This window comes from Mytilus californianus, unplaced genomic scaffold (assembly GCF_021869535.1).
Source record: "Mytilus californianus isolate M0D057914Y unplaced genomic scaffold, xbMytCali1.0.p SCAF_3, whole genome shotgun sequence".
In the NCBI taxonomy this organism is placed as follows: domain Eukaryota; kingdom Metazoa; phylum Mollusca; class Bivalvia; order Mytilida; family Mytilidae; genus Mytilus; species Mytilus californianus.
Window position 1 is genome coordinate 79,015,531 of NW_026262679.1, and position 16,800 is coordinate 79,032,330.

Below are 16,800 nucleotides of genomic sequence, written 5' to 3' on the forward strand. Positions count from 1 at the left end.
GTTATAAAAACACAACACAGAAAAGTAAAGATTGAATAACAAAAACAGAGAGTGTTGGCACCGAACAAACCGTACGAAGATTATTTCGAGTAAGCTTTAATGAATTTGAAATTAATGAACACAAATAGTATTTCAAGTCTGCCTCAATGAAGCAATAACGACTGATTTAGGTTTACGGTTTTATGTTAATTTCTGTTGTAAGTTATGTCGTGCAGACAGCCCCAGCAAATGCTTTTGAAAGCAAGTTGTTACAATTATCTGAGTTGAACATTTTACAAAACATAACTTTCTCTATTTTCATTTATTTTCTTTGTGATTTTCTAATTTATAATACCTGAAAATGCTTTCATAGACATGTGAAACAGACTGGTATTAATGAAAAAAAGAGTCATTCATAATGCACAGTTGTTATAATAGTTGTTATTTTCAGTCAGAAATAATAATAAGGAACTTAATTATAATATCTTTGTTGATCCGTTTCTTATATTCGACAAAAGAGACTTGCTGCAGAATTATTTAAATACTTTGGATTCATTTGTTTTCGTGGGTACCAATTTTCGTGAATTGAGGAAAACTTGCATTTTCGTGGATATTTTATTTCGAGGTTTTGCCAAAGTCTGCATAAATTCCTATAGAAAATTTGTAATTTGTTGGACATTGAAATTAGAGGTTCCCGGGTATCCACGAAATCCACGAAAATTGGTATCCAACGAATAATAATGAATCCACAGTATATCAGAACGTACCTGGACATGCTACTTTTGTACATGTCTTTGTATCTGTACCCGAACCAACACAGTCTAATCCATTATGTTGTTGTGCAGGACTATCACACTGGCGTTGTCTGTTTTGGATTCCGCTTGCACAGGTTACAGAACAAGTTCCCCATGAAACCCAGCTTCCCCACTGACCATCAACTACAGTTTCAAATGAAACATTTACAAGGTACAATCGTTTAATTTTGTTTTTGTAGAAATCGTTGATGCATTTTTAACAATAAAATCTTAGAAAAATTTCGATTTATTGGACATGATGTCACCTTTACAAGGAGTGATTTGTTTATACTGCCCGAGGCCAAGTCTCATCAGTCTTAACATTATAAAGACGGGTTAAATTGAATATTTGATATAGCTATGATGGTACATGTACATGGTTCTCTTTCATATTTTCAAATAAATTGATAAACACTATCATCACTTTCGTCATATTATTTAAATTTCCAAATTTCCAAAGGCCATTGGTTGATCGGTACTGTTTTGTTATCTTCTCCAAGACATAAACAAGATAAACATCAAATATAAATGGTTTTATTTCGGCGTTTGTATAAGATTTTTGACCATCGAGTAGGGAAAAAAAATACATTAATTGTCAAAAATTGCATTTGGTGCAGTGGAATGGTACTTTTATGCTCGTAGTTCTCCAAAATTTCCTAAGACAAACATTTGATATAAATGTCACAAAAATCGGCATAAGAACGCTAACAATGCAGGTTTTCCATATAATTTGAATTTCCAAGAATGATAAATATCTTATAAATAGTTGATTGGAACCTATTTTCCAATTGAATTGGGACATTTCTAATATAAATCTTTGATATAAACATTTAACTTGACAAGAAGCCTAGGTGTGAGAGTGCCTACTGCAGTTCGTCTTATTATTTACATTTCCAAAGGCCATTGATTGATCGGTACTGTTTTGTTATCTTCTCCAAGACATCAACGAGATAAATATCAAATATAAATGTCTTATTTTTTTTTATAGAAACCATGGATTGAGACCGCTAAAAGTTCATGTTCAAATATAATTGATATTTCCATGGGTTATAAATCCAGTAAAAATAGGTGATTGACGCGGATTTATGAACAAGCACCCAAGACATTTCTGATGTTGCTGATACAAATCTTTTGCATTTACTTCATAAAAACTGGAGATAAGAAATGTAACCGTTAGAGCACTAAAAGGCCGGTCGGAAGATCGGACGGACGGATGGACTATGCATAGACGCACTCCTAGTATTTTTTTCGTTCTCGTTCTGCGGTTGCGGTGCGTTATGTAGGGGGGGGGACAAATATACTTGTATTGAAATCACACACAAACACATAAACACAACCCCTTCTGTAAATTAAGGCATAGTTTTTTTTGTATCAGAACGTACCTGGACAAGAAACTTTTGTACATGTCTTTGTTTCTGTACCCGAACCACTACAGCTTTGGCCATTATGCTGTGGTGCAGGACTATCACACTGGCGTTGTCTCGTTTTAGTTCCGCTTGCACAAGTCACAGAACAACCTCCCCATGAAGCCCAGCTTCCCCACTGACCATCAACTGCAGACAAGAATAAAACATAAAGAATTGGTGTCGGTATTTCCTTGTATGCACATGATTAGTCAGACATCGGTCCGTTTTTCTGATAAACTGTTATTCTTCCAATGACGGCAAATGTGATTAATTCATACCTCCAAGACGATTTAGATACTAGTATTGTAGCATTTCTTATGTATACCAAATCGTCGTTAGAATCTAATAATGATGTATTTCCCATCTGGTAAATTTAAACCAAAGTTTAAAAGCTCAATATCATAAATATTTGACTGAGACATAGAGAAATTTATATAAGAATCGAATTTAAGTACATGGAGAGTTTCGCTTTGATCAATTGTTTGTTAATAGACAAGCAACCTAGATTAAAAAAGCATCCCTTTTTTTGGAGAAAAAACATATCACTACAAACAATGTAGTTCTATAAATTTATCTCTATATTGCCATTGGAGATAGCCCATGGATTTTTTACTTGTAATATCACCAATTCTGTACTGCTTGATTTGCTAAGAATTGCTAATGGATTGAGTTCAAACAATGCAATCCATTTAATCATAGTAGAACTAAGATAATTTTGATGACAATTATTTAACAGCAAAAATACATGAGAAATAGTGGAGATACAACACTGTAAAAATAATCCAATGGGAGTGTGAAGATAGAACAGTGCAGTTCTGACAAAAACTCGTAGAGTTAGAAATCTCGTAAAATACCTGTATAGGGAGATAGATCATTGCACTTGGATCTCAAATATATAGCTATCTCCATTTTTATTAAAAGTGGACATATAACACTATAAGATTCACACGACGAAATGTTGATGAGACAAACAAATTGCTTAGCATTCGTTGAGTTTTCGGTATGATTGATTTAACAATGCTAATATCTCAAAACAAACAAACGTTCATCAATGCAAGAATAGGAAATAAATTATATTATAAACTTTAAGGTTTATAAAAATAATGTCCGTAAATGCTGATAAGGCTTTATCAAATTATACGCATCCAATCGTCATGGAAACAGTTTGTAAAAAAAAGATTGCTAAGATGCATTCAAGAATTATAATTCAAAAAAAGACGTACAACGCCATGATTAAAACTAGAAGTACAAAACTCACGAATTGGTGCCACCATCAACAAAATAAAAGCAACTGGATCCTTGCTCCGAATCACAAAAACAAAACTTAAAGTTGTTACAATGGATTTTTTTAAGAGTTACAGATAACAATGGGTGAACCCCAGATTAAGCAATGACAAGTAAATGATTTGCTAAGGCATATCACAATAATAAGTCGGATAATCATTGCGGTAAGAAATTAAATAGATTGTGAAAAAAACATCATGTGAGTAATTTTATTTCGAAAAGCTTCATAAAATCCTATCGAGTTTCAGGGTCAGTTCCGGATACAAAAGTTGACGGAATGTCGGACAAACAAACGGACGATCGAAAAGACGAACGAAAGGACAAACAGACAGCCGGACTTATTATCATTATATTCCGAAAGCTTCAGGACAGAAGTGGTAAATCAGATACACATGTGTATAAGAGCGACAGCATTCGACAGAAAATTGTCTAACACTGGACTATACAGACCTTCAACGATATGTTGTATACCAACTCTTGAGATATGAAGCTATCATTTATCTAAATTTTAGCCAAACCCTACAATTTAAAAGGCATTTGAATTGGACTTAATTGTGTATCTCGGTCATAATTTAGAGTTCATGAACATTTATCTACGACCACTATAACCATTGGCTACGGGAAAACATTCCTTGTATATTTGGAAGACATTTTTTCTATGTTAAAAGCAAAAGTATCTGCACAGTGCTTAAGATCATCATGTACAAGTGTTGCTTCTAAGACAAAACGAATATCAACTTGAACAAGTCTGAATGCATTTGATATACATATACATACTTACTAGGACAAGCAATAAGTGTACAAGTTTTACTTTCTGAGCCGGAGCCACTGCAGTCCAATCCGTTGTTAGCTGGTGCTGGGTTTGAACATGCTCTACTTCTACTTTGGCTACCACTTCCGCAACTCAAAGAGCAAGAGGTCCATGTCGTCCAATCTGCCCAGTTACCATTTACTGCAATATATGGTAAGAAAAAAATAGCATTGCTCCAAAACGAGGTTTAACTTTCGTTCTATTGGTTTAGTAAGCATTACTTTTGTATACCCTTCTTATATTTCAATTGTTAAAGTTTTGATAACATTTACATAATTTTAAATATAAAATACCATTTTATACAGAAACTTAAAATATGCTACGAAAATATATATGTCTATTAAGGGGGGTCTCTTGCCATCTGTAGTTTATTTTATTTAATTTTACAACTTACTAAGTACACAGTCGAGGCAAAGTATGTATAAGGCAAATGTGTATTATTTTACCTAACGTCCCTATTTTTTTAACTAATGTATCCCTCAACTGACATGTGTAATTGTTTTGCTCTGCGTTAAAAGCATTAACTATTACAATTTACTATTATTTGATTTCATGAAATGCTTTAAAGCCAGTTATAAAAGACCAGACAAGAATCAAGCATTAAATGGAATAAATAAAGCAAACATTAAACAAATCCTTACCTGGACATGCTACCATGGTACACTGTTTTGAGCTAGTCCCTGAACCACTACATTGTTGCCCATTGTGTGCAGGAGTAGGATTATTACACGATCTTGTCTTTGTTTGATCTCCTGTTCCACAAGTTACTGAACATGATCCATAAGAACCCCATGATCCCCAGTTTCCATCAACTGGAAAAATTTGTCTTTCATTTAACTTATTCCTATACCTTCAAAGATGTACTCTTTAAGATCACTCAATTTTAAGTGATAAAAGATATTTGTTCTTATTTCTCACGTTCGACTACATTATGTATACACTATAAATTTGAGTGCAGCCAGTGTTACTAAACTTTTTGTGGATCGACAAGCAACTTAAATGTTTATTACACGTAAAAACTTGCCATATAGACCAGGCTTCAAATGTAGTATTACAGGCACGCGTTTGTTATATTTCTTATCTCTAAAACACTTGGTGTTCTTTTTCTATTCAGTGTATCATATTTTATTTATTTTTAATAAAACAGTTTCTTAATATAAAATAATGACGTCTGGTCAAAGATATTTTTATGGCAACTTGCACCACCGATTTCACTTGTGTATACAATGATTTCGAAAAAACTTAGTGAAATACATTTTCCTGCTAAAAATTAGTCTGAAACAATATCAGAGATAAACAATTGAAATAAATAAAGAATAAAAACAATAATATACACGAAAGATTTGCTTAGCTAAGAGTGTTCAAAGACACGATATAAACAAAAAAGATATCTGAAACATACTAGGTGGGATGATCAGATCTAAGAATCTCTCAAAAGTGGGATGTCAACAAAATATAATGTATTCTTATGTGCTTACAATCTATTGGATACTTTTATTAGTAAATTAGGATTGGTAAATTCTATTTTAGGCTATCACTTCTGTTGTGGTATGAGTACTGCATTTATTTGATAAGACATAGTTTATGCTAGGTGTTAATGATATAAACTTTTTGGTACTTGAAATATATATTCATTTGCATATCAACTGCAAAGCCATTAGACGTAATACCAACTGTTAAAGTTCCGTCTGATTCCACCTCCTCAAATAAAAAATAGAATTATCAGAATACCAATTAATAGTAGTAACATATCACTTACTTGGACAATAGATGGTCGGTGAACAGGAGCTTGATTGACTTGTGTCACCAACGCACTGTGTTCCATCATACTTTGGCTCTGGATTAGAACAGGTTCTTGTTCTAGTATATGTTCCAGTCGCGCTAAGGCCGGAAGGATTACATGATACTGAACAACTTCCCCACAATGCCCAATCTGCCCAAGCACCGTTAACTGTAATTGAGAATTCGTTCGTACTTCTTCATATGCTGTTGTTATATGTCAAGTTGTATTGACAACTCAATATTGTGTAAGATGTCCCAGAAATTAAGCAAAGAAAATGAAATTGAGTAAATTGTTGGAATCAGTTATCAAAAACATCCAATAGATTTCACAACCAACATGTAAAACATCCAATAGATTTCACAACCAACATGTACTCGTCATAAATATTGTTTTAACAAAACTCAAACCAAACTATTTGATATGTGTCCACACTTGTGTTTTTACAAGAAAGATGCTGATGCATCTAAAAATATGTATATAATTCCAGTTTTCATCGACGTCATACATGTACGTTATTCAAATGAGTATACAAATTAACAAGCGTTTCATCCATTTGATTTATGACTTACAATTTGCAATTTTAAATGCATGTGTAAATTTCAATCATCTGCCTTAACCAATACTACATGTACTTACTTGGTGGCGGTTTTGCACAATCTTCTTCTGATACACCATCGCCATCGTCATCTGTATAATAAAAAAGAACCCGTATGTCATATGTTTTGGAAGACTCAAAAACCAAAACACGAATAGTAAGGTAACAACATACCATCCTAAATAAGCGCAATATTAGACGCTAAATCGTCAGTCATTGAATGAATTAAAGCTTAATTCAAACTTTAATTAGTCATGATAAAAAAAAATTAAAAGTATGAAATTAAAAATACGATGAGTTCCTGCCACATTATTAGTCTACGGTATTCAGAGAAAATCCTCGTAGATCTGGATTTATTTGTAATCTATAATCAATTTGAAATTTCCAGTTTTCATTATTGTCTAGACTCGAGTTACATAGTCACTTCTAAAGAAATTTCTAGTTTTAGCTCATTAAAATTATTTTATATAGTATTCCAATCCAGAGTATTAAACAAATCGTTATTACTGAAACAGATTTGAACTGTGACCTTGTCTCTTTTTTATTTACAAAACCACCAATTGCGTATCACTGTGCCTGGATTGAAACTGCCTTAAAAATCCACCTGTTTGAGCCTGTATTATTCATTTAATGTTTTTTAAAACCCATATTAAAACCAAAAATGAATGGAAATCCCCTTAAAGGACCAAATCCTAAAAAATGATAGGATATATATATAGGGTATATCGTGACCAAACACAGCTGGTCTCTGGAGACATCATCCCGTAAATTATTCTTAAAATTCATCGTTTCTGTAAAAGTAATGAAGCTCCTCCCTTTTAAACCGAAAGTTTTGAAAACTGCTGTGGTCAATTTTAAGTGTGTGAAAAGGAAAAGAATAAGAACTGGGCAAAAACGATTAGTTTCTAAACTTCGATTATGAGACAGATTTTTATGAGATGGTGGTGTTCCGTATTTACACTATGGAGTAGTATATTTTAACATTTAAAAAACAACGTTCTAACGATATGACTATTGTCATGTAACTGTTAAGCCTCACCCATTTTCTCACAAAATCGTATCGTCTTCGGTAGATCGCTATACCCTATACGCCAAAGAAATTTCTCAGATCAAAAACAAAATTTTTAACAATGTTTTTATCATTGTGTCTACAGGTTTCTATGAACTACGCATTAAATAACAATGGAGTTATATTTGAATTCCTTTCACAAATAGCACGTGATCTATAACTATAACACAGAATACTAAAAAATCAAATTACCTATTTGTCATATTTTAAAACTACCTTTATTTTTATTTTCTGATGTACACAGTTCTTCATCAATAAGTCCATCACAATCGTTGTCAATACCATCACCGACGACTGTAGAAGTCGGCACACATATCTGTAATTGAAAGCGAAGCATAAAACTTACTTCATCATCATCATCATCATCATCATCATCATTATCATCATCATCTGTTGCTCAGGAAATAAAGACTCATAAGATTTGTTGAAGAGAAAAGATATCCCACTATGAGAGTCCGGATAGGGGTCCTTCGTTTCTGTATTCAATAGTTTAAGGACATTATTCTCTATTCTTTATTTTGTTTGCCCATCATTCTCTTTTTGTATATTTTAACCCTAAAATCCCCTGTCTAGTTCGAAATTGGTATGACATTTTCTGATGCTGCTTGAATGTTGTTACCTAGAAATCGAAAGTTCACAAAGGGAAAATTGAAATCATCTCTTTTCACTTAAAGTTTAGTTTTCAATCGAACCTCATTGTCAATATCTAGGTGTAAGTCGAAATATGAAACAGATTTAAATATATCTTTAGCAATGTTCAGTATGGTTTTATTGCAAGTACTATAAAATAGATGCAAAAGATTGAATATGATTTCCCGCTCTATGAGAGATGGACTTGATATTCCGAGTTCTATGGCATTGTTCATTTCATAGATATCTAAAAGTCATATCATATGATGACATTCACCCTTGTCATCCGGATAGGCTGTTACATTAAGAGAAATGTTCATGTTTCAGTGGCCATGTAGTTGCGCTAAAGTTGGTGCAGTGGTTATTTTAAAAAAGATATAGGAAGAGGATTTGGTGAATACCTGGTCATAATTTCTCATAAAAACTAAACACGTAAATGCAAGCAAGTCTAATACCAAAGAAAACAATTAAATGTGAAGTTAAAGTTGTGAAGTTCATGGAAAAAGTTCTATATAATTTGAGTAATCAAGACTTGAAATATATCTAACATACCGAATTGATTTTTGCCATTCTCATTCCTGTAGTGAATCCATATGTTTCTAGGTTTGCCTTTCCATAAAGAAATCCCCCAAAAATAGAAATAGGTGAGGTATGACGAACAGTATGTGATCCATCCGATACTGAAATGTACCCTCCAACAAGATCGGTATCTGGAATATCGTAGTAGGCAGTGTTAGATGGGAAAGAACCTCCATCGATTTTTAGTCCACTTTTATCTGCCTCGTTCACCACAAATAGGAAAAAGTTTTCGTAACTTCCTCCACTATATTTAGGTGTTGTGAATGTGTAATCGGCAGCATATTGTTCTATAGGTGGAATTATAAGCATAGCGGGATCAGCTGGTTCCGCTGATGACAATTGACTTTTAACAATCATTACTAGAAGTATTGGTTTATCTGCTTTCATATAGCAGTAGCTTTTGGAGTCGATAGAAATTTGTTTTTGGTCACCTAATTTAGATAAGGTGAATGAATTTGTCGTTATTTTCCCATTTTTGTTACATTTATAGGTAACTTTAGTGGAATCTTCACTAGCAATAAATTTAAAGTAATCTCCAGTTGTTCTTGCTGGTGTAGGAACAGTTGCAAACCTCTTTCCCCACGTATTAACTGGAGTCAGCTGCTCTACCAAGTGATCCTGACTGCCTCCTGATCCCGTGTTTGTCTTTCTGTTTCCACTGAATGCTGAAACAGGCTTGTCGCTAGTTATATAAGCTCCAGTAAGATCACCTGTGCTTTGAAGCTGAATTGCATCAAATCTGTTCATATTGATAGAGATTGTATTACCTTTCGAGTATTTCTTTCCATTATAGGTTACGCTTCCACAATTTGAGCAGGATGGCAGCTTTATTTGAACATTGGTCGAGTCGCTTACACCTACAACACATAGTTGTGCCATACGGTAAGGTGGATAATATGTAACAGCAAAATACTCATCTGATAGGACATCCACGGGGAGACCAAGGAAAGCATCGTTGGAATACTTTTGTTTGTTAACACCATAAATAACCACCTCATCGTCTGCAGACACAAGAATACCTTTTGCCTCGTTAACTGTTCCTTCCAAACGCAATTTAAGGTCAATATAAAGTTGTTTGACAACGCCGGCAGTTACTGTGAATTTTTCGTTGACAGATGGGTTGGTCCATTTAGGTGACGTGACTTCGACGTTTACCGTTGTTGTACGTGATGTCGTTACGAATAATTCCAATTCGTAATCGGATAAATAATTATCCATGTAGGCTATGACAAATTCTGTTCCTCTGTTATCTGGTGCACTTATTCCTACAATGTCATATTTCAAATATAAATAACATAAGTCAATGTTGTCCATGAATATTCAGTACCTTTGATCACATTTGCGTTTTCCGTTTTCATTCAGACAAAATTGAATTGAGCCAGATTCTGGAATCATTTTTATCTCAAAACGTGATATAAGGTTATTGTGGATATTTAAAGTCATTTTTAAAAAACGAAATCGAAATACAATTTAATATGTATATTTTAATATCTAAATATTTTCCATAACTGTGTCTTGTAGTTTTGTTTTTTTCTCGTGATAAATATCAACTCTCTTAAGTTTTATTTGAAGCAAGACTTAACTATTTGTCCTTTTTTCTGTATTGAATTTCTGATCAGTTTGTTAAAGGCGTTGAAACAAGGTCCTGTCTTTTAGTACCTAATGACGTAATGTAGGAAATCTACTATGAAGTACAGTCACAACAGTAGAGTGTAGTTCAAATCAGGTAAATTTCTATGAGCTTGCTTTCAGTAATGAGTACTCTTTGATACCATATAATATGGTTTATTATTGTTCTAAGGGTACTTGTGTTTTTGTTATGTCTTGAAGTGTTTTGGACAGATTTTTATTGTGCGGTTTCAAAATACAAATTTAAACCCGCCAAAAAAATGCACGTGGCTATCCCAAGTCAGGAACCCCTCAAATTTATATTGAAGGCATTTTTTTTTTATAGGTTTAGTTCATATATTCACTCTTTTCTATCCCTGCGATTTAGAACTTTACATATTGTACGGAACTTGTATTTGTGGAAGATTATAATTTATGTTGACCTCTAAATTATTTGGTTATTTTTGTCGTTGGCTTGACTGCGGATTAGCGTATATTCCAGATCTCCTATCCGTGCTCATTTTGACTTCAAAGCAACCCGTTGTTGCTATAAATTATAAATGCCAGTACTAATTTAAACGTGTTTACTTTCGATTCCTAATTAAAATATAGATCTCTGATTGCGTTTTGCTCTTCGGCACGAGTTGTCACAGATCTGAATTTTAATCAGATTGGGCTATCTCCAGACCACCGATGCGATAATTCATATAGATGACAAGTTATAGAGTACTGTTTTAGTGAACCGATCACTATTACTTTTATTTCTATGTGAAATTTTGAGTATAAAGCACACCTTGTTGAACTTTGTTTGACATTTTAGGTTCCCCTTATCACCAAATTAATCTCACAGAATGTTAAAATGATAGTAAGCAGATTTATCTAATATACATCTAATATTGAATTCTTGGATTTTCACAACAAAATAGAATATTCAAAGATTACAGTCAATCATAGGGTTGATTTTCCAGTGTTAAAGCCATTGCAGCTCTCTTCTTTTTTTTTTCAGGTCTATCAAGCAAAACATCAGTTTTACCATTTCGGTTTTTGAATTTAGAACTCCTCCTGAACCAGTGAATGGTCTGGTAAAAGGTTCAGAAAATCTTTAAATTATAAACTATATTACAGTTCTTATTTTTTATTTCTCCTGATCATTTTCTTTTTTTCTTTTCAGAGTATAACAAGCACAACTAAAAAATAATACATTAAGTCAATTTCTTCGAATAGGATTAGCTATTCTCATGTGGATGTTTCTCTTCTTACATTAAATGGGGCATCAAAACGGTTGACAGTGGAATACAAATATGATCATCCTTTGGATTTCTCACGTACAACAGTTAAACAAATACTAAAGTGGGTGTCCGGTCATATTAAAGGTATTAAATGCGAAACATGTGTAGGGAGTCAATCAATCAAATAGGTATTCGCTTAACATTACGGGAATTTCTAATATCAGATAATATTTGGCAATTTATCTTTTTAAACGTTTTAGAGATTTATCCATTTGCAAAAACGAACTTGTTAGAATTATAGCCGAGATAAAAAAAAAGTTATAATACTTCAAATCATAAATCCTGCAGTGGTCCAATGTGCAATAAAAAGAATACCCTTGGGAATATTAGACAAAAACCTTGATTTACCCGTTATTCCTTTCCCGCAAGAAAAGTTAACTTTATTTATATCTATCATTGCAAACTATTACAAAATTTTTCACTAGATACATATAGTTTATTTGAGAAAATGCAGTCATAGAAATTGTGAAAAGCTGATCTGCTAAATATCTATAGTATTTAGACACTTACCACATGAAGTGGACAGTAAACTAACCAAGATCGCTACGAATATCATCCTTCACAAGGTCTTTCGGAACCCTAAATGATAAATTTAGCAAATTAATTAATGACGACTATATAATATGAAAAATATTGTTTATGATAAATAATGATTAATGCTTTAAGCACATGCTGTATTTAGACCCCTCTACAAAAAAAAAAATGTTTTGCATGCACACGTATAAAAATTGCGGTTTTTATCCAACGCAATCATAGGTTTGAACGTTGTTTACTGTTTAGACTTGTTTATATATATGGTCAAAATCACCGAATTAGATTCATCACCGAATTTGCATTTGACATGAGCCACACGACGGGTGCCACATATGGAACACAGTAACAGCTTATCCTTCCGGAGAATCTGATATCACCTCAGATTTTGGTGAATGTATTAGATTTTTTGTTGAAACATTCCTGATAAATATGTAATACATTGGTCCGTCGTGTTTCTCGGTCTTTGGTTTAATAATGTAGTGTTCTTTTACTGTTGTTTGCAATTCCGTCGTTTTTCATTTTTCTTTTATGACACTGTCAGATTTTTTCTTGGCTTGTGATTTTTTTTTTATTATCGTTTGGTATCATCTGCCTTATGTCTTAGTATAAATGCATTTTGACTTCCACCTTGCAGTCTGAAATGGGTCCGTCTTGTTTCAGTTCTACCGGTGCTATATTACATGTTATAGCTAATATGAAACATATTACCTCAATACGCATGCACAGTGTTCTAATAACTACTAATTAATAGAAATGCGATTATAAGATTATGAAACAAAAACATTTTTGCAAAAATGTGCTAATCCTTAAATCTAAAATGAATTATAGATATTAAAAGTTAAACTGTGATTGGACTGGTTTTTATATAACGTAGTTAGCGATGAATTTCGGTCATTAGGTCTTTAGACATGGCGAAGTATCTGACCTGTATGTTTTACAATATATATATATGTTGTGTACAAGTTATAATTTTGTACAAATTAAAATTTGTACAAAAAAAATGTACAAATTATAACTTGTATTTTGACTTTGTACAAATTGTTAGTCAAATGCGTTTTGTTAAAATATACTTTTTCATTATTTTGGTCTTTTGGAAAATGTTGTTTGTGCTGTATTTAGACCCCTCTAATAAGAAATTTGTTTTGCATGCACACGTATAAAAATTGCGGTTTTTATCCAACGCAATCATAGGTTTGAACGTTGTTTTCAATATAAACTCGTCTAAACATCAGCCCAACAATGTTAGACCTGTAAATTTGCTTTCGCAAATTTTTGGTTCTTCCCTCGCCGGGATTCGAACTCATGCTACTGAGATATCGTGACACCAAATCGCCTGCACTGGATCCGACGCGCTAGACCACTCGGCCACCTAGGCTTCACAAAAATAAAGCTTTCGGTGGCCGGGTGTTACCTTTCCTTGTCAGTTTTAATCTAGCGTCGTAATACAGTACATGATATATAAGGCATGAAGATGGAATTGTTACAGATTAGCTGAAATATCTATTGTAAAGGATCCAACAAATTAATGCAAGATACAGTCACAGAAAGTTTCTGTGATTATATATATTTTTTTTTTATATATATATAATTCGTCTAAACAACAGCCCAACAATGTTAGATCTGTAAATTTGCGGAAGCAAGTTTTTTGTTCTTCCCTGGCCGGGATTCGAACTCATGCTACTGAGATATCGTGGCACCAAATCGCCTTGCACTATGCCCGACGCGCTAGACCACTCGACCACCTAGGCTCTAAAAATAAAGCTTTCGGTGGCCGGGTGTTACCTTTCCTAGTCAGTTTTTATCTAGCGTCGTAACTCAGTACATGATATATAAGGTATGAAGATGGAATTGTTATAGATCTGCTAAATTATCTATTGTAAAGGAACCTACAAATTAATGTATGATGCAGTCACAGAAATAATTATATTATAAGTACGTCTGAACCAGTGACGACTCTACAACAGATTTTATCCATCGGAACACCAGCAGTGATGGTGATACATATATAATTCGTCTAAACAACAATCCAACAATGTTAGATCTGTAAATTTGCGGAGGTTAATTTTTTGTTCTTCCCTGGCCGGGATTCGAACTCATGCTACTGAGATATCGTGACACCAAATCGCCTTGCACTATGCCCGACGCGCTAGATTATCGACCATCTAGGCTCCGGCTTAAAATAAAGCTTTCGGTGGCCGGGTGTTACCTTTCCTAGTCAATTTTTATCTAGCGTCGTAACACAGTACACGATATATAAGGCATGAAGATGGAATTGTTACAGATCAGCTGAATTATATATTGTAAAGGATCCTACAAATTAATGTATGATGCAGTCACAAAAACAATTATATTATAAGTACGTCTGAACCAGTGACGACTCTACAACAGATTTTATCCATCGGATCACCAGCAGTGATGGTGATACAAGGCTGAAAATACATTCTGTATGTATAATTCGTCTATACAAAAGCCCAACAATTTTAGATCTGTAAATTTGCGGACGTAAATTTTTTGTTCTTCCCTGGCCGGGATTCGAACTCATGCTACTGAGATATCGTGGCACCAAATCGCCTTGCACTATGCCCGACGCGCTAAACCACTCGACCACCTAGGCTCTAAGAATAAAGCTTTCGGTGGCCGGGTGTTACCGTTCCTAGTCAGTTTTTATCTAGCGGCGTAACACAGTACATAATAAATAAGGCATGAAGATGGAATTGTTACAGATCAGCTGAATTATCTATTGTAAAGGATCTTACAAATTAATGTATGATGCAGTCACTTAAATAATTATATTATAAGTACGTCTGAACCAGTGACGACTCTACAAAAGATTTTATCCATCGGATCACCAGCAGTGATGGTGATACAAGGCTGAAAATACATTCTGTATGTATAATTCGTCTAAACAACAGCCCAACAATGTTAGATCTGTAAATTTGCGGAAGTAAATTTTTTGTTCTTCCCTGGCCGGGATTCGAACTCATGCTACTGAGATATCGTGGCACCAAATCGCCTTGCACTATGCCCGACGCGCTAAACCACTCGACCACCTAGGCTCTAAAAATAAAGCTTTCGGAGGCCGGGTGTTACCTTTCCTAGTCAGTTTTTAACTAGCGGCGTAACACAGTACATAATAAATAAGGCATGGAGATGGAATTGTTACAGATCAGCTGAATTATCTATTGTAAAGGATCTTACAAATTAATGTATGATGCAGTCACTTAAATAATTATATTATAAGTACGTCTGAACCAGTGACGACTCTACAAAAGATTTTATCCATCGGATCACCAGCAGTGATGGTGATACAAGGCTGAAAATACATTCTGTATGTATAATTCGTCTAAACAACAGCCCAACAATGTTAGATCTGTAAATTTGCGGAAGTAAATTTTTTGTTCTTCCCTGGCCGGGATTCGAACTCATGCTACTGAGATATCGTGGCACCAAATCGCCTTGCACTATGCCCGACGCGCTAAACCACTCGACCACCTAGGCTCTAAAAATAAAGCTTTCGGAGGCCGGGTGTTACCTTTCCTAGTCAGTTTTTAACTAGCGGCGTAACACAGTACATAATAAATAAGGCATGGAGATGGAATTGTTACAGATCAGCTGAATTATCTATTGTAAAGGATCTTACAAATTAATGCATGATGCAGTCACTTAAATAATTATATTATAAGTACGTCTGAACCAGTGACGACTCTACAACAGATTTTATCCATCGGATCACCAGCAGTGATGGTGATACAAGGCGGCTGAAATACATTCTGTATATATAATTCGTCTAAACAACAGCCCACCCAACAATGTTAGATCTGTAAATTTGCGGAGGCAAATTTTTTGTTCTTCCCTTGCCGGGATTCGAACTCATGCTACTGAGATATCGTGACTATCCGCTCAAATATATATATACATATATATATATATAATCCCGGCGAAGGAAGAACAAAAAATTTGCGAAAGCAAATTTACAGATCTAACATTTTTGGACAGATGTTTAGACGAGTTGTATATATACATATAAATAAAAAAAATTGCGGTTTTTATCCAACGCAATCATAGGTTTGAACGTTGTTTTCAATTTAGACTTGTATGATATATATGTTGTTTTCAATTTAGACTTTTATATATATATATATATATATATATATATATATATATATATTATACAAGTCTAAATTGAAAACAACGTTCAAACCTATGATTGCGTTGGATAAAAACCGCAATTTTTATACGTGTGCATGCAAAACAAATTTATATTTATATATATATATATATATATATATTTGAGCAGATTAAAAAAACTAGGCGATTCTTCAAAAAGTCATTTTGTTAACGACTTTAATTCTCTCACCTAACATACGGATATGTTGTATTTCACTCGAAAGCTTATCATATATACTTTCTGTTTTGCCCGGCTGCAAAAATTTGTACGA

At 33.7% G+C, this 16,800-nt stretch overlaps 1 protein-coding gene across 1 annotated transcript in view; it reads right to left on the bottom strand.

The window, feature by feature from the left end:
- The window catches only part of LOC127733651 (SCO-spondin-like), a 66,360-nt gene extending 56,116 nt beyond the window's left edge, over positions 1-10,244 (bottom strand). The window contains exons 1-7 of the mRNA XM_052242968.1: positions 8,904-10,244; positions 7,938-8,037; positions 6,694-6,744; positions 6,034-6,225; positions 4,916-5,086; positions 2,156-2,326; positions 747-917 (exon numbers count right to left, since the gene is read on the bottom strand). Of these exons, the coding sequence (XP_052098928.1) occupies positions 747-917; positions 2,156-2,326; positions 4,916-5,086; positions 6,034-6,225; positions 6,694-6,744; positions 7,938-8,037; positions 8,904-10,244 (2,197 nt within the window). The remainder of the gene's footprint in view (positions 1-746; positions 918-2,155; positions 2,327-4,915; positions 5,087-6,033; positions 6,226-6,693; positions 6,745-7,937; positions 8,038-8,903) is intronic.
- Positions 10,245-16,800: the final 6,556 nt, after the last annotated feature.